The sequence below is a fragment of the Scyliorhinus canicula genome, chromosome 8 (assembly GCF_902713615.1).
Source record: "Scyliorhinus canicula chromosome 8, sScyCan1.1, whole genome shotgun sequence".
Lineage (NCBI taxonomy): Eukaryota > Metazoa > Chordata > Chondrichthyes > Carcharhiniformes > Scyliorhinidae > Scyliorhinus > Scyliorhinus canicula.
The window spans coordinates 53,524,952-53,549,145 of NC_052153.1; the positions used below are offsets into that span (position 1 = coordinate 53,524,952).

Consider the following 24,194-nt stretch of genomic DNA (forward strand, 5'->3'; position numbering starts at 1 on the left):
ACTCCCATGGTTTTGCTTTAAGTGCACGTTTAATTGGTGTCAATAATAGTTATCCTATGTTTAATTGATCTGTGAATGTCTCACTCTAATGTTGTGAACAATATTACTTTGAGGATTAAGTGAAAGAAAATTGAACCATATGGATGATGGTTTCAACATTAATTGGGATACATGAGGCAGGCAGTTCAAAGATATGCAGGTTAGGTGGATTGGTCATGCTAAATTGCCACTTAGCATCCAAAGATTAGTTAGGGTAATGGGATTGCAGGGGAGTGGGCCTAGGTAGGGTGCTCTTTCAGAGGTCAGTGCAGACTCGATGGGCCAAACGACCTCCTTCTGCACTGCAGGAATTCTATGCCTTCCATTCTAATGCTCAAGTCAAGTAGGCGGCACACATACTGAATATGATACAGGGTTGAATTGACCTGGTTCAGCTGAAACAGTGGTGAGGGCAGAGTTTTTGACAGGGCTTTATGGTAATTGCTTTCATTCTCTAATGCTCAATTGTAACAAGTCAAAATAGTTGAAGGCTGGATCTCTCTTCCAGCTCCCAAACCCACACCTCTCAAGGTCGCCACAAGGATTGATCGAATTCTATACATATTCTAATTTTAAATGTTTACGGCAGGCTTCCATAATCAGCATTGACATAAAAATATTACTATGTAGGTACATGAATTGCAACATGCACAAGTTAAAGCTATCTACATACCATTATGTCCACTTGGAATATTTTTGGCTAAATGCACCTGAAGTTCTTTTTGAAATCTGGGAGGAAATGTCACAGTCGGCCTTTTCTCAGATCTATAAAAGCAAAACACGCAAAATGATAATAAGATTGGAAATCTTAATTAGTAATCTACTTTTATTGCAGAGGTCTTTTTCCAATGAAATGTAATAAAAAAATATAGGGACATTTGGATATGCTTGGTGTTTTTGGTAACTTTGGACAGGGTGAATATCCAGGCATTAACTTAAAACACAACATCAAAAATAGAACATAGAACAGTACAGCACAGAACAGGCCCTCCGGCCCTCAATGTTGTGCCGAGCCATGATCACCCCACTCAAACCACGTATCCACCCTATACCCGTAACCCAACAAACCCCCTTAACCTTACTTTTATTAGGACACTACGGGCAATTTAGCATGGCCAATCCACCTAACCCGCACATCTTTGGACTGTGGGAGGAAACCGGAGCACCCGGAGGAAACCCACGCACACAGGGGGAGGACGTGCAGACTCAACACAGACAGTGACCCAGCCGGGAATCGAACCGGGAACCCTGGAGCTGTGAAGCATTTATGCTAACCACCATGCTACCCATGTATGAGTCCATTGGAGCGTTAACACTTTTGCAGCAGTTCCAGATGGTTCACAGCCTGACAAGTTATAGATCTAGTCATTGCAGACGAATAATCACAAATCAGGATTTTAAAATGAGCCTCTCAATCCAGCCGATCCATATGCGATGGACATTTCAGACAAAATGGCCAAACAAATCAAAAGATATAATTTACTAATTGAGGTGTCATTTATTCCAGGAGGGAACCAGTATTGCAATTGGGTTTTTTTTTTAAACTCTTGTCTCATTCTTTTTAAAATCACTACTCCAGCAGTCATACACACCAATGCAGGCTTTTAACCCTTACTGCACCAATTACATATAATACAATATATTTGAAATTCCGATATTCATCACAAAGTCACCTTCCATTTGTTATTAACCAGCTTACTTTGGTTAGACTGTATATTTGCATAGATATCTGATCATTTATAACACTTTGGATAAAAACTGCTAGTTCCAGAAAGGGCTGGTTTAGCTCACTGGGCTAAATCGCTGGCTTTTAAAGCAGGCCAGCAGCACGGTTCGATTCCCGTACCAGCCTCCCCGGACAGGCACCAGAATGTGGCGACTAGGGGCTTTTCACAGTAACTTCATTGAAGCCTACTCGTGACAATAAGCGATTTTCATTTTCACTTTGTCTCTGAAATTGGGGTTATAGCTTAGGCTAGGTCTTCCACAGACTGCAGTCTTAGTTTAAATTTTAATGGAGTTTTGTTTTTGATGGCACAATTCTGCAATGACTGGCTCTTTTTATAGCTATGTTTAAAAAAAGAAGCTCTTCCCATCACCCGAGAAAGGGGTTGAAGTCGGTTATATTATTTACTTCAGATTACAGCCAGTTACAGTATGGCCTTTGTTTTCGGAAACTAATCTATCAAATCCACTTTGCATCCTATTTTTTCCTTTGCGTGAAGAATACAGACTTTCTCGTACAGTATTTCTGCACAACCTGACTGAGCTGGTCATTAAATCTTCAACTTTGTCAGACATGCTCTTGACATCACTCGTGATGTAAGCAAAATACTATTTAAATGTAGGCAAGTTTTCTTTTCATGTAATCTCCAACTGCCTTTGCAAAAAAAACATTCACACAATGATTTTGCATTGGTGAGACCATCCCTAATTCTTCTTGTGAAGGTGGTGGTGAGCAAACTTCTTGAACCTCCTCAGTCCATGTGGTGCACATACACCCACAATATTGTTCGGAAGAGAGTTCCAGAATTTTGACCTGTAAAGGAATGGCAATATAGGTATGTGGCTTGGAGGGGAACTTGCAGGTGACAGCGTTCCCATGCATCTACTGCCCTGTCCTTCCAATATTTTTAGATTAAACAAGTATTTGAAAAACAAGTAAAGCACAACCTATTTTTTATGCCACTAGGATATTTCTCCTGGGTTGCATGGAATACTGTTCAGCAGATTAATTTTTAATTCTGAAAGTTAAATCCTAGAGGTTTTGGAATCCACTTCTAATATCAACTGTTTCAATCCTTGATTGTCTCTGTTGTTGGATTGCTTGCCTGGTATCAAATCCTGGTGAATTATAACTTCCTCCAATTCACCATCAAGAAAGTTGAAGCTATTAGGCCCCTATTAAAGACTGCATTGGGATTTCATTCCTCAAATTGAACTGGACAGTTGGCAATCTAGCAGACCCAGTTCAGTTCTGAGATGATGTTTTAAACCTTAAAAGCCTGTTCAATTAGATTTCCTCACCATGGTAGAGTTGTTAAATCATTAATTCATGATCTCGGACTTCCAGTTGCGGTGATGCGGGGCTAAGCCGCATGTTTGGTAGTTCCCGCTATTTTTGGTCTTTTGGGCTCTTTTAAGGGCCCATAGCGGTGCTGGTTGGACTTTTCCCCGTGTGGGAACACATCCACTGTGCTTATCTGCCGGTGGATGGTCTGGACCAGGAGCAGAGCGGTCAAAAAATCGGCTTTGGAGCAGAGAAAGGTGCGAGGCAGGAAAAACAAGATGGCGGCGGGCGGGGAACCGGCAGCGTGGCAGCAGTGGGCGCAGGAGCAGCTTCAGAGAGCTGAAGGCTGAGATCCTGGAACCGTTTAAGGCCTCGCTGGACAAGCTCATGGCGACTCAGACGGCTCAGGGTGCAGAGATCCGAGAGCTATGGCAAAAGGCCTCGGAGAGCGAGGACAAACTCCTGGGCCTGCCAGTGAAGGTGGAGTTGCACGAGGCGCTCCACAGGAAGTGGCTAGCGAGCATAGAGGAGATGGAGAACCGCTCCCGTCAGAAGAACCTGCGGATTCTGGGACTCCCGGAGTGGCTGGAAGGTTAGGATTTGGGGGCCTACGTGGCTGTGATGCTGAATTCGTTAATGGGCGCGGGGTCGTTCCAGGGACCCTTGGAGCTGGAGGGTGCCCATCGAGTGCTGTTGAGGAAGCCCAGGCCGAACGAGCCGCCTAGGGCGGCGCTGGTCCATTTCATCGCTTCGTTGACCGTGAGTGTGTGCTGAGATGGGCGAAGAAGGAAAGGAGCAGCAAGTGGGATAATGCAGAGATCAGGATCTATCAGGACTGGAGCGCGGAGGTGTCGAAGAGAAGGGCTGGTTTCAATCGGGCGAAGGGAGTGCTTCACAGGAAGGGGGTGAAGTTTGGCCTGCTACAGCTGGCCCGCCTCTGGGTCACTTACAAGGATCGCCAGCTCTACTTCGATCCTCCGGAGGAGGCCTGGGCCTTTGTCCAGGCAGAGAAGCTGGACTCGAACTGAGGGCTGGGGGGCTGGGGAATGATGTACACAGTCTGGAGGCTTTGTCCTCCTTGGTATCCTTTCGTTTTTATTGGTTGTGTTTGATGATGCCTTTTTGCTTTTCTGCTTTTTGGGGCTGTTATTAATTTATTTGGGTGCTTTTTCATTTTTTCACTGGTGGAGGGCTGGGGAGCTGTTCGCGGTCACGCTGGGTCATGTGCCCGTCTTTTTCCCGTGTGTTGGGTCGGGGGGGGCGGGGTTTGGGATGGAAGTGCGGGTTTTCTTCCCGCGCTGGAGGAGCAGTGGACGGGGCCGGCACTGGGAGGGGGGAATGGTGGTTGTGTTGCATTGGGGGGAGGATGGTGGGAGCAGCCGGGGTCAGCAGGAGTCTGCTGACTTACGGTAGTACAATGGAAGGGGAGGCTGAGAAGAGGCTGGGTTGGACAGGTGTTTCATTCGGGGCGAGACGCGAAGAATCGAGGGGTGGCGATTTTAGTTGGCAACAGCTTGTCGTTTGTGGCGTCGGAATGTGGTGGCAGACAGTGGAGGTAGATACGGAATGTTGAGTGGTAGGCTTCAAGGGGAGCGGGTGGTTCTAGTTAATGTGTATGCCCCCAACAGGGACGATGTGGTCTTCATGCGGCGAATGAATCGGACCTGGAGACGGGGGGCTTGATCTTGGGAGGGGATTTTAATACTGTGTTAGATCCATCTCTGGATTGCTCGAGGTCAAGGACGGGCATGAGGCCGGCGGCGGCCTCAGTGCTGAGGGGGTTCATGGATCAGATGGGAGGGGTAGACCCTTGGAGGTTTCTGAGGCCGGGAGGTAGGGAGTTTTCCTTTTTCTCCCATGTACACGAGGCTTATTCCCGGATTGACTTTTCTGTTCTCAGCAGGGGGCTAATCCCGAGAGTGGTGGGGGCGGAGTATTCGGCGATAGCCATATCTGACCATGTTCCGCATTTGGTGGACCTGGAGCTGGGGGGGGGGGGGGGGGGGGAGGAGGAGAAGGATCAGCGCCCGCTGTGGAAGTTAGATGTGGGGCTTCTGGCAGAGGAGGAAGTATGTGGGCGGGTCCATAGGGGTATAGAGGGGTATTTGGAAGCTAATGACAACAGGGAGGTGCAAGTTGGGGTGGTCTGGGAAGCGCTGAAGGCGGTGGTTAGAGGGGAGCTGATATCTATTCAGGGACACAGGGAGAGGGGGGAGAGGGTTGAGAGGGAGAGGTTGGTGGAAGAAATGGAAGGGTGGACAGGAGGTATGCGGATGTCCCGGAAGAGGGGCTTTTGAGGAAGCGGCGCAGTCTCCAAGTAGAGTTCGATATACTGACCACCCGGAAGGCAGAGGCGCAGTGCAGGAGGGCGCAGGGGGCGGTATATGAGTACCGGGAGAAGGCAAGTCGGATGCTGGCCCACCAGCTCCGGAAGTGGGAGGCGGCGAGAGAGATAGGGGAAGTCACAGGTGCAGGAGGGAACCTGGTGCGGAGTGGTAGGGACATTAATGGGGTGTTCAGATCCTTTTACGAGGGGCTGTACTGGTCGGTGCCCCCTAGGGAGGTGGGCGGGATGGACCGCTTTCTGGATAAGCTGCAGTTCCCAAGAGTGGAGGATGAGCAGGTGGAGGGTCTGGGGGCCCCAATCGAGTTGGGGGAGCTGATGGAGGCGCTGGGGAGCATGCAGACAGGGAAAGCACCGGGACCTGATGGGTTCCCGGTGGAGTTTTATAAGAAGTTCTCAGATCTGCTGGGCCCGCTGCTTGTGAGGACCCTGAATGAGGCGAGGGAGGGGGGGGGCTTTGCCCCCGACGATGTCTAGAGCAATAATCTCACTGATCCTGAAGCGGGATAAGGACCCCTCCAGTGTGGGTTTTACAGGCTGATCTCGCTCCTCAACGTGGACGCAAAGCTGTTGGCTAAGATACTGTCTAGGTGGGTGGAAGATGTGGTCCCGATGGTTATCCACGAGGACCAAACGGGGTTTGTGAAGGGGAGGCAGCTGAATGTCAATGTGCAGCGGCTTCTTAATGTCATGATGATGACGTCGGCGGATGGGGAAGCGGAAATAGTAGCATCGATGGATGCTGAGAAAGCTTTTGACAGGGTGGAGTGGAGCTACCTGTGGGAAGTGCTGAGGAGGTTTGGGTTTGGTGAGGGATTCATTAGCTGGGTGAGGCTGCTGTACAGTTCCCCGGTAGTGAGTGTGGTGACGAATGGGAGGAGGTCGGAGGACTTCCGGCTGTCCCGGGGGACGAGGCAGGGGTATCCCTTGTCTCCCCTGCTCTTCGCGTTAGCGATTGAGCCCTTAGCCATGGCGCTGAGGAATTCGAAGAACTGGGGGGGGGGTCCTCCAGTCAATTAAGACCCCGAGAGTGAGGAGGGTATTCCTGGAGCAAGGCAGGGAGGTTGGCGGTTTGGCGTTGCCAAACTTGTGTGGGTATTACTGGGCTGCGAATGTGGCAATGATTCGTAGGTGGGTGATGGAGGGGGAGGGGGCCGCATGGAAGAGTTTGGAGGTGGCGTCCTGTGTGGGTACGAGTTTGGAGGCATTGGCCCGCTCCCACTCCCCCCAGCAAGGTACTCTACGAGTCCAGTAGTGGTTGCTTCCCTCAAAATTTGGGGGCAGTGGAGGCGGCATAGGGGGGAAGTGAAGGCCTCAGTGTGGGCCCCGATATGGGGCAATCACTGGTTTGCACCAGGGAAAATAGATGGTGGGTTTTTGAGTTGGCATAGGGCAGGCATCAGGCGGATGGGGGACCTTTTCCTCGATGGGAAGTTTGCGACTTTAGAGGAGTTGGGAGGGGAAGTGGGGTCTCCCCCCTGGGAATACTTTCAGGTATATGCAGATTAGGGCGTTTGTTAAGCGGCAGGTGGCGGAGTTCCCGCTACTGCCGCCTAGGGGGGTGCAGGATAGGATGCTCTCGGGGACGTGGGTCAGTGAGGGTAGGATCTCGGCAATTTATCAGGTGATGCAGGAGGAGGAGGAGGCCTCGGTGGAAGAGCTGAAAGCGAAGTGGGAGGAGGAGCTAGGGGAGGAAATCGACGGGACGTGGGCGGACGCCCTGGGGAGGGTGAACTCGTCCTCTTCTTGCGCACGGCTCAGCTTAATTCAGCTGAGGTGCTGCATAGGGCGCACATGACTGGGGCCAGGATGAGCCGGTTCTTTGGGGGAAGAGGACAGGTGTGGGAGGTGTTCGGGAGGCCCGGCGAACCACACCCACATGTTCTGGGCGTGTCCGGCGTTGGAGGGTTTTGGAAGGGGGTGGCGGGGGCCTCGTCCAAGGTGGTCAGTTCCAGGGTGGAACCGGGCTGGGGGCTCGCGATCTTTGGGGTAGCATCGGAGCCGGGAGTGCAGGAGGCGAGAGAGGCCGGTACCCTGGCCTTTGCATCTCTAGTAGCCCGGCGTAGGATTCTTTTACAGTGCAAGGACACGAAGCCCCCGAGCCCGGAGGCCTAGATTAACGACATGGCCGGGTTCATCAGGCTGGAGGGGGTCAAGTTTGCCCTGAGGGGGTCGGTACAAGGGTTCTTCCGGCGGTGGCAGCCCTTTCTCGATTTTCTGGCGGAGGGTTAGAGGGTTGGGTGGGTTAGGGGTCTGTTAAGGGGGTTTGTTTTTGCGACTGTTTGTTTGCTACTTTCTTCTTTTTTGTATTGTTATTAATTTATTGCTTTGTATTGGGGGGGTCCTTCTTTCTGTTTATTTCTATACCTTGTTTATTTTATTGTTGGGAGAAAATTTGTTGTTGAAAAATTTGAATAAAAATTATTTTTTTTTAAATTAATTCATGATCTCTGGGATGCTGGTCTAGAAACATTACCACAACACCATTGCATCAAACCTTAAACTTTTCCACGTATGTTTCTACCTCAAACCTTCTGCTGCTAAAATACACCCTATTTTCACTGGCAGGTGTGATGAGACGAACGCTCCATTAGCTTCAATGTATTCAAAACTGCATTTATTGTATTGACAATATGTCCTGCTTACCATCATCCTTTCCTTTATCAACTTGGTTCTCTTCCCCAAAAAGGTTGCTGAATTTTTGCCTGAACTTATACATCTGTTCCTCTTAAGGATACTGTCAGGGTTGAACTATCAGAAATAAGTTGGCGAATCTTTTAACTAATCCATTACAAGTTGATTCACTAGTATATGTATCTGAATCGATTTAAAATAAATTCTTAGTGTCCATATATAAAAAGAGCCTATTGACGGATAAATCATGGTTACAACCAGTGATAGTGAGAAAACTAGCATTCTCCTGTCGTTGCCATCATCCTGTCTGGATAAGACACCTAAAGTGAAGACATAATTGCTTGCCTGGCAGAAGGAAAAATGAAAAATGAAAAGAGCTTCAGGACAATGCGAGTACAAGAGCTAGACGTAATATTTGCACCACACAAGTGCCAGGCAATAGCAATCTCCAATTAGAGAGGATCTAACCATCTCCCCTTGACAGTCAATGGCATTACCATTGCTGAATCCCCCACTATCAACATCCTGGGGGATTACCATTGACCAAAATCGCAACTTGACTAGCCATATAAATAATGTGGCTAAAAGAGCACGACAGAGGCTAGGAATCCTGTGACGGATAACTCACCACCTGACTCCCCAAAGCCTGTCCACCATCTAGAAGGCACAAGTCAGAATAGAATAGAATAGAATCACCACAGTGCAAAAGGAGGCCATTTGGCCCATGGAGTCTGCACCGACTCTCTGAATCAGCACCCTAACTAGGGCCACGCCTCCACCCTATCCCTGCTGCCCTTCACAAGACTAATATTAACCACACCCTATTTCTCAAGGTGGATGCTGCTCACCTGGGACCTCCTGAGGAGACAAACTCAATTTTGTTACATTTCCTTGCTTTTGATCAGGTTAATAGTTTTTTTTTTATAAATTTAGATTGCCCAATTATTTTTCCAATTAAGGGGCAATTTAGTGTGGCCAATCCACCTACTCTGCACATTTTTGGGTTGTGGGGGCGAAACCCACGCAGACACGGGGAGAATGTGCAAACTCCACACGGACAGTGACCCAGAGCCGGGATCAAACCTGGGACCTCAGCGCCGTGAGGCAGCTGTGCTAACCACTAGGCCACCGTGCTGCCCTCGATCAGGTTAACGGTTGACCATGTGACTATGTTGATCTGTTCAAAAATACAACATGGAACAACAAAATCTGACAGCATTACTGAAAAATCATTTTAAATAGATGGGCAAACTAATTGTTTTTAGTTAATTCAGCAATTTTGGTGATCAACAAACCTTTATTGTACAAATGAAGACACAGCAACAAATGCAATGTTGCAGTTGGAATGGTTGCACCCCAATTACGTCATCAAGTTAATTGAAAGGACTTGTCTGCTAACAGCAAAAAAATATTTTTAATGGGTGGTGCTCTTTATGAACTTTGGCCAAAAAGTGATTCATGCCTACTTTGCATCTTGTTAAACCTCTGTTGGATCATTTATGCAGTTACAGCTGAAGATTTGCTAAAAGCGGATTTATAAAACAATTGAAATGGGTTTAGTCAGATCATATTGTAAATTCAAGGTCACTCTGCTTATTGTCATGTGCTGATCTCTCCATTACACTAAAGCGCTAACACGCCTGTTGTTTCAACTAAATTCAATGGTATTGTCAATATGTGTCAAAGCAAGCTGACCAAGCAGACGAGTTCAACATATTTGCTTTAGTACCATGGATTTTGCAGAACAGTTTCAATACCAATGAATCCCAATTTCAATAGCGAGTTCATCCATTTTTCCTGCCCATCCAAGAGAATGGAGCATAGCAGAAACTCAATTACGATGAATGCATCAAATTATGTATTGAATTACATTTGCACCCAAGCTGAGAAATTCTGGGGTTATTTTTCTGTTCCTGCAGCTATTGAACTGCTTAGATGCAAACACTGGAAAATTGTATGCCCCTAATAGTGGTCATTAAATTTATCATTCATGTTAAGGTGGAAAAAGTATTGACTGTACTTTAAAGTACATTCCTGGTGACTTCCGGTTGCGGCTATGCGGAGCTAAGCCGCACGTTCGGCAGCTCCCGCCAGGAACAGACTTTTGGGCTCTTTTAAGGGCCCCCAGAGGTTGCTCGACGGTTCCAGACGTGGGAAGGTGTCTGCAGCGGATCTCCAGTGGTCTATGGTCTTGACCAGGAGCGGGGCCAGCAGAATAGCAGTGGTAGCGCCTAAGAAAAAGCGGGGGAAGAAAATCAAGATGGCGGCCGGCGGAGGCCTCGAGGAATGGAGGCAGTAGGCGCAGATGCAGCAGGAGACTCTCCAGCACTGTTTTCAGGAGCTAAAAGTGGAGCTGCTGGACTCGCTGAAGGCGAATACGGACAAGCTGCTGGCGACGCAGACTGCCCAGGGGGTGGAGATCCGGGAGCTCCAACAACAAGCCTCCGAATGAGAGGATGAGGCCGCTGCCCTCGCGGTAAAGGTGGAGATGCACGAGGCGCTCCACAAGAAGTGGCAGGAGGGGTTCGAGGAGATGGAGAACCGGTCGGGCGGAAAAATTTGCGGATCCTGGGCCTCACGGAGGGGCTGGAAGGGTCAGACCTGGGGGCCTATGTGGTCGTTTTGTTGAACTCGCTGATGGGAGCTGGGTCCTTCCAGGGGCCCCTGGAGCTGGAGGGGGCCCACAGAAAACTGGCCAGGAGGCCCAAACCGAATGAGCCGCCACAGGCGGTGCTGGTGCAGTTCCACCGATTCGTTGACTGAGAGTGCGTGCTTAGGTGGGCCAAGAAGGAGCGGAGCAGCAAGTGGGAGAACACGGTAGTGCGGATCTACCAGGACTGGAGTGCGGAGGTGGCCAAGTGGAGGGCCGGGTACAACAGGACTAAGGCGGTGCTCCACAGAAAGAGTGTGAAGCTTGGCATGTTACAGCCAGCACGTCTGTGGGTCACCTACAAGGACCGGCACTTTTATTTTGAGTCCCCGGAGGAGGCGTGGGCCTTTGTGCGGGCCGAGAAGTTGGATTCTGACTGAGGGTCGGGGGTTTGTAAATAACTGTGTTAACTTTTGGTGGGAAGGGTCTCTGTTTTATGCTGTTTCATGCTGTTTTAAGCTGGTTGTGTGTTGTTTACAGGGTGGGTGGGGTGCTGTCTTTTTTTTGCGGGGGCGGGGTCGGGCAGAGAGAAAGCGCAGGCTTTTCTTCTGTTTCCTGCGCTGAGGGTGGATGGGGGCGGGGTCGGAGCTGAGAAGCGCGGGCTTTTTTCCCGCGCAAGAACTGGAGGGGGAGGAGGAGGGTCTGCTGATGGGTCTGGGGGAGGAGGAGTAGTCCCACGTTGGGAGGGGTCGAGAGCTGCCGGGGTCAGCAGAAGTTAGCTGGCTCACGGGAGTGCTACGGAGGGAGTAACGCGGCTGGGAGGGGTCCTAGCCTTGGGGAGGGGGGCGCTACCGGGTTGCTGCTGAAATGGCCAGGAAGGAGCAGGAGTCTGCAGGGGGGGGCCGGGGTGGGGGTTAGCCGTTGTGGGGAACGGGCCGAGCGAGGTGCGCTGGCCTGGGGCGGGCAGGGGACGGGTTATGGCTAGTCGGCAAGGGAGGGGGGGCAGGGAGCCCTCTGATCCGGCTGATAACTTGGAAAGGGCAGCACGGTAGCATTGTGGATCGCACAAATGCTTCACAGCTCCAGGGTCCCAGGTTCGATTCCGGCTTGGGTCACTGTCTGTGCAGAGTCTGCACATCCTCCCCGTGTGTGCGTGGGTTTCCTCCGGGTGCTCCGGTTTCCTCCCACAGTCCAAAGATGTGCAGGTTAGGTGGATTGGCCATGATAAATTGCCCTTAGTGTCCAAAGTTGCCGTCGGTGTTGGGTGGGGTTGCTGGGTTGTGGGGATAGAATGGAGGTGTTGGCCTTGGATGGGGTGCTCTTTCCAAGAGCCGGTGCAGACTCGATGGGCCGAATGGCCTCCTTCTGCACTGTAAATTGTGTGCGCGCGCGCGAGGGGGCTGAATGGGCCGGTCAAACGGGCCCGGGTGTTTACGCACCTGAAGGGGCTGAAGGCGGACGTGGCTATGCTCCAGGAGACGCACCTGAAGGTGGCGGACCAGGTTAGACTGAGGAAGGACTGGGTAGGCAAGGTGTTTCATTCGGCGCTGAATGCAAAAAATCAGGGGGCAGCATGGAAGAGGATGGAGATGGCGTCCTGCGTGGACACGAGCCTGGAGGTGCTGGTAACGGCGCCATTGCCGCTCCCTCCAACGAGGTATACCACGAGCCCGGTGGTGGCGGCTACCCTTAAAATTTGGGGGCAATGGAGACGGCATAGGGGGGAGGTGGGGGGCTCAATGGAGTCCCCGATACAGGGGAACCACCGGTTTGTTCCGGGGAGCATCGATGGTGGGTTTCTTGGCTGGCATAGGGTAGGTATTAGGAGGTTGAGGGACCTGTTTGTGGATGGGAGGTTTGCGAGCCTGGGTGAGTTAGAGGGGAAGTTTGGGCTCCCCCCGGGGAACATGTGTAGGTACATGCAGGTTGGAGTGTTTGCCAGGCGGCAGGTGGAGGGGTTCCCTCTGCTGCCCCACGTGAGGTACGGGACAGGGTGCTCTCGGGGGTGTGGGTTGGAGGGGGGAGGATTTCGGACGTGTACCACGTCATGTAGGAGGTGGATGAGGCCTCGGTGGGGGAGCTGAAGGGTAAATGGGAAGAGGAGCTGGGTGAGGAGATTGAGGAGGGGATGTGGGCGGATGCCCTGGAAAGAGTGAATTCCTCCTCTTCCTGTGCGAGGCTTTGCCTCATACAGTTCAAGGTGCTGCATAGGGCCCACATGGCCGGGACGAGGATGAGTAGGTTTTTCGGGGGCGAAGACAGGTGAGCTAAGTGCTCGGGGAGCCCAGCGAACCACGCCCATATGTTTTGGGCATGCCCAGCGCTGGGGGAGTTCTGGAATGGGGTAGCAAGGACGGTGTCGAGGGTGGTAGGATCCAGGGTCATGCCAGGCTGGGACCTCGCAATTTTTGGGGTTGCAGTGGAGCCGGGAGTGCAGGAGGCGAAAGAAGCCGGTGTTCTGGCCTTTGCGTTTTGTTGCGGGGGGGGGGGGGGGGGGGGGGGGGGGGGGGGGGGGGCACAAATTTGTATATGCGTTTATTGAATACGCCGGGTGCTTATCTATTTCTTCTTTTTGTAGTTGCGGGGGGGGGGGGAGGGGGGGTTGGTGTTGGGGGTTATTGTGTTTTTTCTTTTTGTTGTTGTTACTACGGTTTTCTTGCTGTTATTTTATATTTTTGCTATGTTTTTGAAAATCTTAATAAAAATTATTTTTTTTAAAAAAAACAAGTACATTCCTCCTCACTGCATTTCCTGTAATTGCTGTGCCCAGGTAAACCACCAACACAGGAACTAGAAAAAATCTTGGATTTTCCCTTGCATCTAAAATATTCTACTTGAAAGCAATAGCACTCAATCTGTGGAGTACAAACTCATGGCACCAAAGCATTATATTTCATGAACCACATTCATGGCATTACAGGAACGGGAGTAAGCCAACTAAGCCAGATGTTTAGTACTGTGCTGCCATACAGAGATCACAAGCTGGTCGTTAACACAACTTAATATACATGCCTTTGTCATATTCTTTGATATCTTTGGCTAATAAAAACCCATCTATCTCAGTTTTGAAACAATTAATTGAAGCATCAGTTGCCAATCGTGGAAGAGTTCCAAATTTCCACCACCCTTTGTATGAGGAAGTGTTTCCAAATTTCACTCCCAACAAGCCTGGCTCTAATTTTCAGATGATGCCACCCAAGTCCTAGACTCCCCAACCAGTGGAAATAGTTAATCACAATCTATCCTAACTGTTCTATTGGATATCTTTAAACCTTCAATCAAATCACCACTTAACCTTCCAAATTCCATGGAGTACAATTCCATTTGTGTAATCTCTCTTTATAATTTAATCCATGGAGTCCAGGTATAATTCTGATAAATTCAAACAAGACCAATATCTCAGTCTTACGGTGTAGTGTCCAGAACTTCTCACGATACTTCAGGTGTGGTCTAACCATGGCTTTGTCCAGCTGAAGCATGGCTTCTACCCCCTTGTATTCTATTCCTCTAGATATAGAGACTGGCATTACGTGAGTCTTTATGATTATTTTTCGTACCTGTAATATTTTATAATCAATGTATGTGGACCTCCGTATCTCCTTGGACTGCCACTGTTCTTAGCTTTTCACAATTTAGGAAGTACTCTGTTATATTCTTTTACAGTCCAAAGTGAATGACATTATATTTGTCTTCATTAAAATCAACTTGTCAAACTTTTGGCCATTCACTGAATCTATTTATGTTCCTTTATAATTTCACACTTCCACCTTGAGTGTTTCGAATACCAACAACCTTTGCGTTATTAGAGATATGTGGTTTTCTAACCCAACACCCAACTCAATCGTGGAAGCCCCAACACAGATCCAATTGGGATATCACTAGTCACAAAATGCCAATTAGAGTACCTATCCATTGTCCTTGCACTCTCCTTCTGCTCAGCCAATTTCCTAATTTAACCCATGGACTTCAGGTATAATTCTGATAAATTCAAACAAGACCAATATCTCAGTCCTGAGGCATTCAGAACTGCTCAAAGTACTTCAGGTGTGGTCCAACCAAGACTTTGTCCAGCTGAAGCATGGCTTCTACCCCCTTGTATTCTATTCCTCTCGATATACATTCCAGAAGCTTCAACAGTCTCTTATGATAGAATTTACAGTGCAGGAGGCCATTCAGCCCATCGAGTCTGCACCGGCTCTTGGAAAGAGCACCCGACCCAAGGTCCACACCTCCAACCTGTCCCCATAACCCAGTAACCCCACCCAACATTAAGGGCAATTTTGGACCCAGAGGACAATTTAGCATGGCCAATCCACCTACCCTGCACATCTTTGGACTGTGGGAGGAAACCGGAGCACCCGGAGGAAACCCACGCATCACACGGGGAGAACGTGCAGACTCCACACAGACAGTGACCCAAGCCGGGAATCGAACCTGGGACCCTGGAGCTGTGAAGCAGTTGTGCTAACCACAATGCGACTGTGCTGCCCTATGGGGGACTTTATCCAATGTCTTCTGGAAGTCAAGAAAAATAGCATTCCCCTGCCCACTACTTTATTCATCTCTTCAAAAAAATTCAATCAGATTCATCAGTCAAGACGGATTATGAAAAATCAAAATGGAAACAAAAAGACAAACTATTCCATCTAACCTGCCCCACACAGTACAAAGGAAAAAAGACTTGCATTTACATGGGGCTTCTCATGACCAATGGACATCTCAGAGAACTCCACATTCAACTATGCACTTCTGAATTGCCGTTACTTTTGTAATGTAGGAAAGCAGCCAAGTTGTGTACTGCAAAGTCCCGAGAAACAGCAATATGATCATGATCAGATAATTAGTTGAGATGTTGATCGGGAGAAACCAGCGAGCACATATGCAGCCATAAACCAGCATGGCCATAAACCAGTGAGGGAAAGTGAGAATTTGGAGGAGCAGAGCACTGTTAGCTGCCACCTGCAACCAGAAGCCAGTCAGACAAATATTGGGATGTTTCATCTCAAGGAAGCAGATGGGCAGCACGGTAGCACAGTGGTTAGCACTGTTGCTTCACAGCGCCAGGGTCCCAGGTTCAATTCCTTAGGTCACTGTCTGTGCAGTGTCTGCACATTCTCTCCGTGTCTGCATGGGTTTCCTCCGGGTGCTCCGGTTTCCTCCCACAAGTCCCAAAAGACGTGCTGTTAGGTCATTTGGACATTCTGAATTCTCCCACTGTGTACCCACACAGGCACCGGAATGTGGCGACGAGGGGATTTTCACAGTAACTTCATTGCAGTGTTAATGTAAGCCTACTTGTGATAATAAAGATTATTATTATAAGCAATTGGCTGTATTTCCTAACTGTTTTATCTAACCTAGGAAATTTCAATCGGGTTAAGTAAATTAAATTTATTAAAACAATAAAGATGGCTGGGCAGGTGATGTGTTTCAGCATGCGAGAGCTGGTGGACATACATTTGCAACAAGTGCCTGCGGCTCAAGGGGCTCACGGTAGCATGGTGGTTAGCATCAATGCTTCACAGCTCCAGGGTCCCAGGTTCGATTCCCGGCTGGGTCACTGTCTGTGTGGAGTCTGCACGTCCTCCCAGTGTGTGCGTGGGTTTCCTCCGGGTGCTCCGGTTTCCTCCCACAGTCCAAAGATGTGCGGGTAAGGTGGATTGGCCATGCTAAATTTCCCGTAGTGTAAGGTTAATGGGGGGATTGTTGGGATACGGGTTACGTGGGTTTAAGTAGGGTGATCATTGTTCGGCACAACATCGAGGGCCGAAGGGCCTGTTCTGTGCCCTTCTATGTTCTATGTTCAAGGTTCTTCGGCTGAGAGTTGATGACTGGAGGCTGAGCTACAGACACTGCGTTGCATCAGGAAAGAGGAAAGTTGCCTGGACACTTTGTTCCAGAAGGAGGTCGCACTCATTAGTTTGGACCATCTAATTTTGTCCAAAGTGAGGAACAAGAGAGTCTGACTGCAACGGAGGCAGGTATGGTGATCAAGCAGGTAGGCAGCATGGTAGCACGGTGGTTAGCACTGTGGCTTCACAGCACCAGGGTCGCAGTCTCACTGTCTGTGCGGAGTCTGCACGTTCTCCCCATATCTGCACGGGTTTCCTCCGTCCGCTCCAGTTTCCTCCCACAGTCCAAAGATGTGCAGGTTAGGTGGATTGTCCATGATAAATTGCCCTTAGTATCCAAAAAGGTTAGGAGGGGTTATTGGGTTACGGGGATAGGGAGGAAGTGAGGGCTTAGGTGAGTCGGTGCAGACTCGATGGGCCGAATGGCCTCCTTCTGCACTATATGTTCTATGTAAGTGGAGGAGCCTCACCCTTTGAAATTATCCAACAGAATTTAGGTTTTTGCAGTTTGTATGGTTGACAGTGGAGGCTGCAGGGTGGATGAGCAAACTGACCATGGTAAAGGAAGCCACTGAAGCAGTGAGGAGCAAATAGAAATGTAGTGGTAGTAGGGGACAGTATAGTCAGTGAGACCAGTTCTTTGAAGTCAAGAGCAAGAGTTCAGAAAGATGTGTTTCCTGCTGTTGCCAGTAATTAGGACATCTGCTCGTGCTCGAGAAGCACTTGCAGTCGGAGGGGGAGGATCCAACTGTTGTGGTTCACGTAGATACCAACAAAATAGATAGAACTAGGAAAGAGAGGGAATAAAAGTACCTAGAGTCTAAATTAAAAAGCAAAACCACAAAGTTGGAGACATGTTTAGGTGGGATGGTTTAGCTCACTGGGCTAAATCGCTGGCTTTTAAAGCAGACCAAGCAGGCCAGCAGCACGGTTCGATTCCCGTACCAGCCTCCCCGGACAGGCGCCGGAATGTGGCGACTAGGGGCTTTTCACAGTAACTTCATTGAAGCCGACTCGTGACAATAAGTGATTTTAATTTTTTTTTAAATTTAATGTAGGTGGAAGTTGCAAGTTGGGTGGCTCCTGCTAGAGCTTTTGTTTTTTGGCCCTTTTCATCCAGATTTTGGGGGGAAATTTATATGATAGGTCTTCAGAAAAGTTGCGGTAATTAGAGGATGTCAAAAACCCAATGGAAGAATACAAGGCGAAAAGAAGCGAGCGCTAGTCCATCTGAGAGATCGGGTCCAGTGCGGAGTTCTGTGGGAGGAAGGATGGCTTTGCAAGCTCGCCGGGTGGGGCTGCGCCCATTACAGTGGACTCACTGGCCAAGTTGATGGCGGTAGACTTTGAGCAGCAGTTTGCCAAGCATTCTGAAAGACATGGAAAGGAGACGATGGGAGCACTCAAACAGTTGGTGAAAGTTGCATTGGCTCTGATAAAGGAGGCTCTTGGAAAGATGTTGATGGTGGTGCGGGAGCAAGAAGAAGGGGGTGTAGAAGGGGGTGGAGGAGGCATTGTCACGGCATAGCAACCAGCAAGCCTTGATGAGAGAGGAGTCGCAGAAGGTGGAGGAAAGTAAAAAAGGGCTGAGAGCCAAAGTGGAGGACCTGGAGAACAGGTCACGGCAGCAGAATCTGCCGAGTGTATGCCAGAAGGGCTGGAGACCGACGCAGTACTTTTCGGAGATGTTTGCCAAGTTTTTGGGGGAGAAGAACACCTCCTGTTTGAGCTGGATCGGGCTCATCGGTCGCTCCAGCTGAAGCCAAAGGCATATGAGACACCGAGAGCTGTGATGGTCTGTTTCCACAGCTATCAGATGAAGGGGAAGGTGCTGAGATGGGCCAAGGAGAATTGAGAGGTGAGGTGGGACGGCAGTTGCATTCGTGTATACCAAGACATCAAGATAGAGCACGCAAGACAGCGGACAATCTTTAACAAGTGAAGGCACTGCTTGACAAGAGTAATGAGCAGTTTAGGGTGGTCTACCCAGCCAAGTTGAGAGTTATGCATAACTCCAAGGGTTACTACTCTGAGACAGCGGAGGAAGACGGGGGAATTCGTGCGGGCTGAAGGATTGGGACTGAACGGAGTTTGGACTTTTTTTATTTGTTGTGGTTGGGAGGGGATGATTTGGGGACGTTGGGGTAATATGAAGGGATTTTTTTCCCCTTTTATTTGGGGTATATCACGTGCTGTTAGGTCATTTGGACACTCTGAATTCACCAGTGTATCCGAACAGGTGCCGGAATGTGGCGACTAGCGGCTTTTTACAGTAACTTCATTGCAGTGTTATTCTAAGCCTACTTGTGACAATAAAGGTTATTATTATTTCGTCGAAAACGTTCTTCAATACTTTCTTAAAATCCATATCGACAACATCCATTGCATCCCTTGACCAATCCTGTTACCTCATTTTTTAAAAATCAATTAGATTAGGCATGCATGATCCACACTAGTTATCCTTAATAAACTCAAACATCTACAAGTCCCTATTGATTTTTCCCCTCTATTATTATTTTGAAAACCTTAAAAAACAGAGATATTAAGCTGAATGGCCTGTAATTACTTGGAATGTCCTTGGACCCCTTCTTACATAAATGGTATCAAATTTGCCATATTCCATTCCTTTGCACCTCCCGTCTCTGCAGAGATTGGAAAGTTACGACAAGTCCTTCCACAATTTCTACCCTTACCAAAGCAACCAGGGGTGGAAGTCATCCAGGAAAACGATCAACTCGAAGCATAGGTAGCCTTTTCAGAACATATTTTTCACCCCATCCATTATCTCTACCACCTCTGCTTCTACTGGTTTTGTGGGTATCCTTTTCCTTAGTAAACACCAATATGAAGTATTCATCAAATATTCTGGCCTTGCTGTATGCCCCATAATATATGAAACCTTTGTCCCAAACAGGCCCTATCCTGTAGTATAATACCCACATATTATTTAATTGCCAGATAATGTTTGGGTTCTCTTTTATGTTAACCCCCATTCTATTCTCAATCTGTCTCTTTGCCAGTCATATTTGGCTTGGTTCTGGCTTTAAGAATGGATGAATTATACAACATCTATGTTTGATTCATTATATTTTCTAATTCCCTCATCATTTCTGGCTTTGGTGCCGCTACCTTTTGCTCTTGTTGCAATGTACCTAGACTGCATCCGAAACATCTTCTCCTTAAAGTTCACCCATTGTTCTGTAACAGGCTTTTCCTTAGATTCAATTTTGCACTCTACAGTTCTCTTGTCATCCCACTGAATTTAGCCCTCTTCTAATTTAGAAGTTCTACTTTAGATTGCTCTTTGCTCATCTCCATTACTAACTTAAGCAATGATCACTCTTACCTGTGTGCTCCCCAACAAATACTTGGTCCATCTCATTTCCCAGTACCAGAACCAGCAATGTCTCCTTCCTGGTTGGACCAAGAACATACTGGTCAAGGACATTTCCCTCAACACATTTCAGAAATTCCTCCCCCTCCTTACCCTTTATTGTAACATCTTCCCATTGATGTTTGGGTAATTAAAAATCCAGTCTCACTACTCTACTTGTAGTCAACCATTTTCCCTGTAATCTGCACCTCTACCTCTCAGTATTTGGAGTCCTACAAAATAACCCCAGTGGCATGGTCATGTATTTCTTGCTCAAGTCTAACCAATTGGATTCTGTCCTTCGCCCCTCAAGACACCCTCTTTTACAATGTCCTCCCTAACCAGTACTACTGTGCAACCTCCCTTTTTTCCCTTCCATTTCTTTTTGTCCCTTAACATCATTAAGCAGCAGTCCTCACTAATTCAATGCTACATTTGCTGTTGTGTGCTGGTCGCTCACCAACCTTATTCACCACACTTTTTCCATTTATGTACATGCTTTCCAAACCTGCCTTTGCATTCCTTTTTGTCCTTCTCAGTCTGCTTCGATCTAATATATAACAACTTATTTCTCTTGTACGAGTTTTTTTTAATAAATTCAGGAGATGTGGGTTTCACTGATTACACCAGCATTTCTTGCCCATCCCTAATTGTCCTTGAGAAGATGGTGGTGAGCTGCCTTCTTGAACTGTTGCAGTCCATGTGATGCAAGTACACCCAAAGTGCTATTGGGAAGGGAGTTCCAGAATTTTGACCCAGCGACAGAAGGAATGGCAATATGGTTCCAAGTCAGAATATGATATCCCTGGACTAGGTGGAGAGGTGATTTACTGGGATCTTGCCTGTGCTGGATAGTTTCAGTCTTGAAGGAAGATTGGATAGACTGGGGTTGTTTTTCTTGGAGCAGAGGAGACTGGGGGAAGGGGGGGCATGACTGAAATGTATAAACTGATGAGGGGCATAGATACAGTAGACAGGAAGAAAGTTGGTGGAGGGATCAATGACCAAGGTACGGGGCAGCAGGTTTAGAGGGGATGGAAGGAAAAACCTTTTCATCCAGAGGGTGGTGGGAGTCTGGAACTCACTGCCTGAAAGCATGGTGAAGGCAGAGACTCTCATAACATTTAAGAATTTAGATGTGCACCTGGGATACCAAGGCAGACACGGCTATCGGCCTCAAGGGCGGGAAAATGGGATTAAAATACTGAGATGGTTGTTTTTGATTCGCACAGACATGATTGGCTGATGGGCCTTTTCTGTACTGTTGACCTCAATGACTCAAATGGCATGCAACGTGGTGAACTTGCACGTGATGATGTTCCCATGGGTCTGATGCCCTTGTCCTTCTTGACGGTAGAGGTCACGGGTTTGGAAGGTGCCTTCTGAGGAACCTCAGAATTGCAGCAGTCCATCTGTACCTTGTACACTGCTGCCACTGTGTGTCAGTGGTGGAGGAAGTGAATGTTTATCGTGGTGATGGGTGCTAATCAAGTGGGCTGCTTTGTCCTGGATGGTGTCAAGCTTCTCAAGTGTTATTGGAGCTACACTTATCCAGGCAAATGGAGATTATTCCTTCACTCCTGACTTATACCTTGGACATGTTGGACAGCCTTTGGGGAGTCAGGAGATGAGATACACCCAGCCGCTGACCTCCTCCTGTAACCACACTATTTACATGGCTGGTCCAGTTCAGTTTTTAGTCCATGGTAACCCCTCAGGATGTTGATATTGAAGAATTTGGTGATGAAAATGCAGGTGAATGTCATGCGGTGATGGTTAGATTCTCGCTTTTTAAAGATGGTAATTGTCTGGCACTTGTGTGGCACAAATGTTAGTTACCATTTGTCAGTTTAAGCCTGGATATTGTCCAGTTTTGCTGCAGGTGGGCATGGCCTGCTTCAGTAACTGAGGAGTCGCAAATGGTGCTGAACATTGTGCAATTGTCAACAAACCTCCTCACATCTGACCTTATGTTGGAAGGATGGGCATTGATGAAGCAACTCGGACTAGGACACTACCCTGAAGAACTCTGGCAGTGATGTCCTGGGAGTTAAATGATTGATCTCCAATAACCACGGCCACCTTCATTTGTGCTTGGTATGACACATTCCCTCCGATTCCCATTGACTCCAATTTTATCAGGGATCCTTGATGCCAAAGGTGGTTACTCTCAGCTCACCTCTGGAGTTCTGCTCTTTTTGGACCAAGGCTGTAATGGAGTCGAATGGCCCTCTTGTACAATGCAACAATCATCCCCTCATGCACCTTATTTATCTTTTTTACTTCTAAATGCTGGTGCCAACCTACTGCCAATTTAGTTTAAACCCCACTCCAATCACAAGAGCAAACCTCCACAAAGACATTGCACCCAGTCCAACTGAGGTGCAACCTCCCATTTGAATCTTGCCTTCTGGCCCAGAACTGATGCCAATGTTCCAAGAATTCGAAACCAGTCCTCAAGCCATGCAGCCATCTCCCATCTTCTAATTCTACTCGTTAGTGGGTGGCGCTGGGGATAAAGCAAAAATTACTACCATCGAGATCATACTTGTTAAACTTCCTCCCTAGTTCCTGAAAATCAACCATTGGACTTCAATACCTGTCCCCTCTACATTGTTAGTCCCAATATGTGCCGCAACATCTGGCTTGCTCCTTCCCTCCAGAACGTGCTGCACCATCTCAGTGTGGGATTCACAATGATGGTGACGGAATTGTCTGTCTGTCACCCTAACCATGGAATCTTTTGGAACAACTGCATTCCTACTCTTCACCTTCCTACACTGTTCCTTGTCCATAGGTTCCATGGTCTGCATTCTTCATAGTGTCATTACTTCTATGTTGAGTAATAATTTGAGACTGGCACCGACTGTGAATACTGCTGCATTCCTGTCTATTCCTACCTGTTCACGTGGTCCTCCATCAATTATCCTGAATTCACTCTGTTTGTGGAGCAGCCACCACTGGAACATGTGATCTAGGAAACTGTTTCTCTGAATGTTCCACAGTAACTGCAGCTGCTCCTCGAACTTAGAAGTCCTGAGCTAGACTCAATCAGCTGCAGACATTTGCTACACAGGTGGCCCCAAGACACATGAAGTGTCCTGATGTTTCCATATGGTGTAGGAATTGCAAGCAACAGGTCATAGCTACCCATCCATGATCTATAAAAAATCTATTCTCCCTTTTACAAGCTAGTCAGTACATTATTTAAACTATTAACTTTACTTATTAGTGGCCGTCATATATTCATAATCTCTAACTTCATACACCTTACGAGGAGAATATTTACACACAGCTACCCAGTCATACAATTTTATTAACTTAAAAAACATTTTCAGGACCCCCCTCCAACTTTCTGAAGAAAAAAGACCCAGCATTCAACCATTCCAGATAAGCATGCCCTCACAGGTCTGATATCACAACTGTGAATCATTTTTTGCATCTTTGCTGATGCCTCCATGTTCTTTTTACAATAGAAAGACCAGAACTACACACAATACAGGTGTGGTTCAACCAAAGTTCGATATTAAATTAACATGACTTTCATTTTATTTAATATCTCGACATAAATAAATCACAATACTTGGTTTTCTTTTCTTATGGCCTTATTAACCTCTATTGCTATTTTAATGCTTTATGTATCTTGCCCCCAGATGCCTTTTCTCCTCCATCCCCATTTTGACTTGCTATCCAAGCAGCTTGTGACCTTATTCTTTCTACCAAAATGCACCATTTCACCCTCACATAAATTGATATTTGCCAATTATATTCCCATTCTCCAAGTTTATTCATTTCTTGCAATATTTTATTGCATTCTTCCTTCATACTAACTACATGTCCTGATTTGGTGCTTACAAGTTATACTTCTGATCCTCAAGTCCAAGTAATTAAAATAAATTGTGAACGGCAGTCCCAGTACCATTTCCCACTTTTTACTCACATTCTGCTACTTGTTCCAAACTCATGTTCTAACATTAGTTTCAAGATTACTTTATTCATTCATTTTAAGCCTATGTCATTATTGCTATTCCCTAGGTGTTCATTTACATGTAGCTTTATACGCTCTTTTCTTTTATTACTAGATCCATTAATGATTCCTTGCTTATTCAGCATAAAGAAGTCCTGTATGCAGCGCAACAACCACATTTCTTTTTCACCCTTCCCTGCCAGTTTATTTGGAAGAATTGAAATCTGTGATTATTATGCTAGGTCTTTTACCCATTTAATAGAATTGCCTCATTTCTTCCATCATTACAGCTGTACAATGATCCAATTAAACTGATCAATCCTTTATCCAGCATCTCAATCGATGTAGAAAATTTACAACAAATTAACAATTTTACCTTGGGTCT

General features: G+C 47.6%; 1 protein-coding gene and 1 long non-coding RNA gene across 5 annotated transcripts in view; one reads left to right on the forward strand and one right to left on the reverse strand.

Moving 5' to 3' along the window:
- The window catches only part of LOC119970262 (tudor domain-containing protein 7-like), a 210,945-nt gene that overhangs the window by 128,409 nt on the left and 58,342 nt on the right, over positions 1–24,194 (reverse strand). For all 4 annotated transcript variants that reach the window (XM_038804596.1, XM_038804593.1, XM_038804594.1 and 1 more), the window contains exon 5: positions 713–804. In XM_038804596.1, the coding sequence (XP_038660524.1) occupies positions 713–804 (92 nt within the window). The remainder of the gene's footprint in view (positions 1–712; positions 805–24,194) is intronic.
- LOC119970263 overlaps positions 1–24,194 on the forward strand; it is a 57,791-nt gene that overhangs the window by 21,692 nt on the left and 11,905 nt on the right. The window lies entirely within an intron of this gene.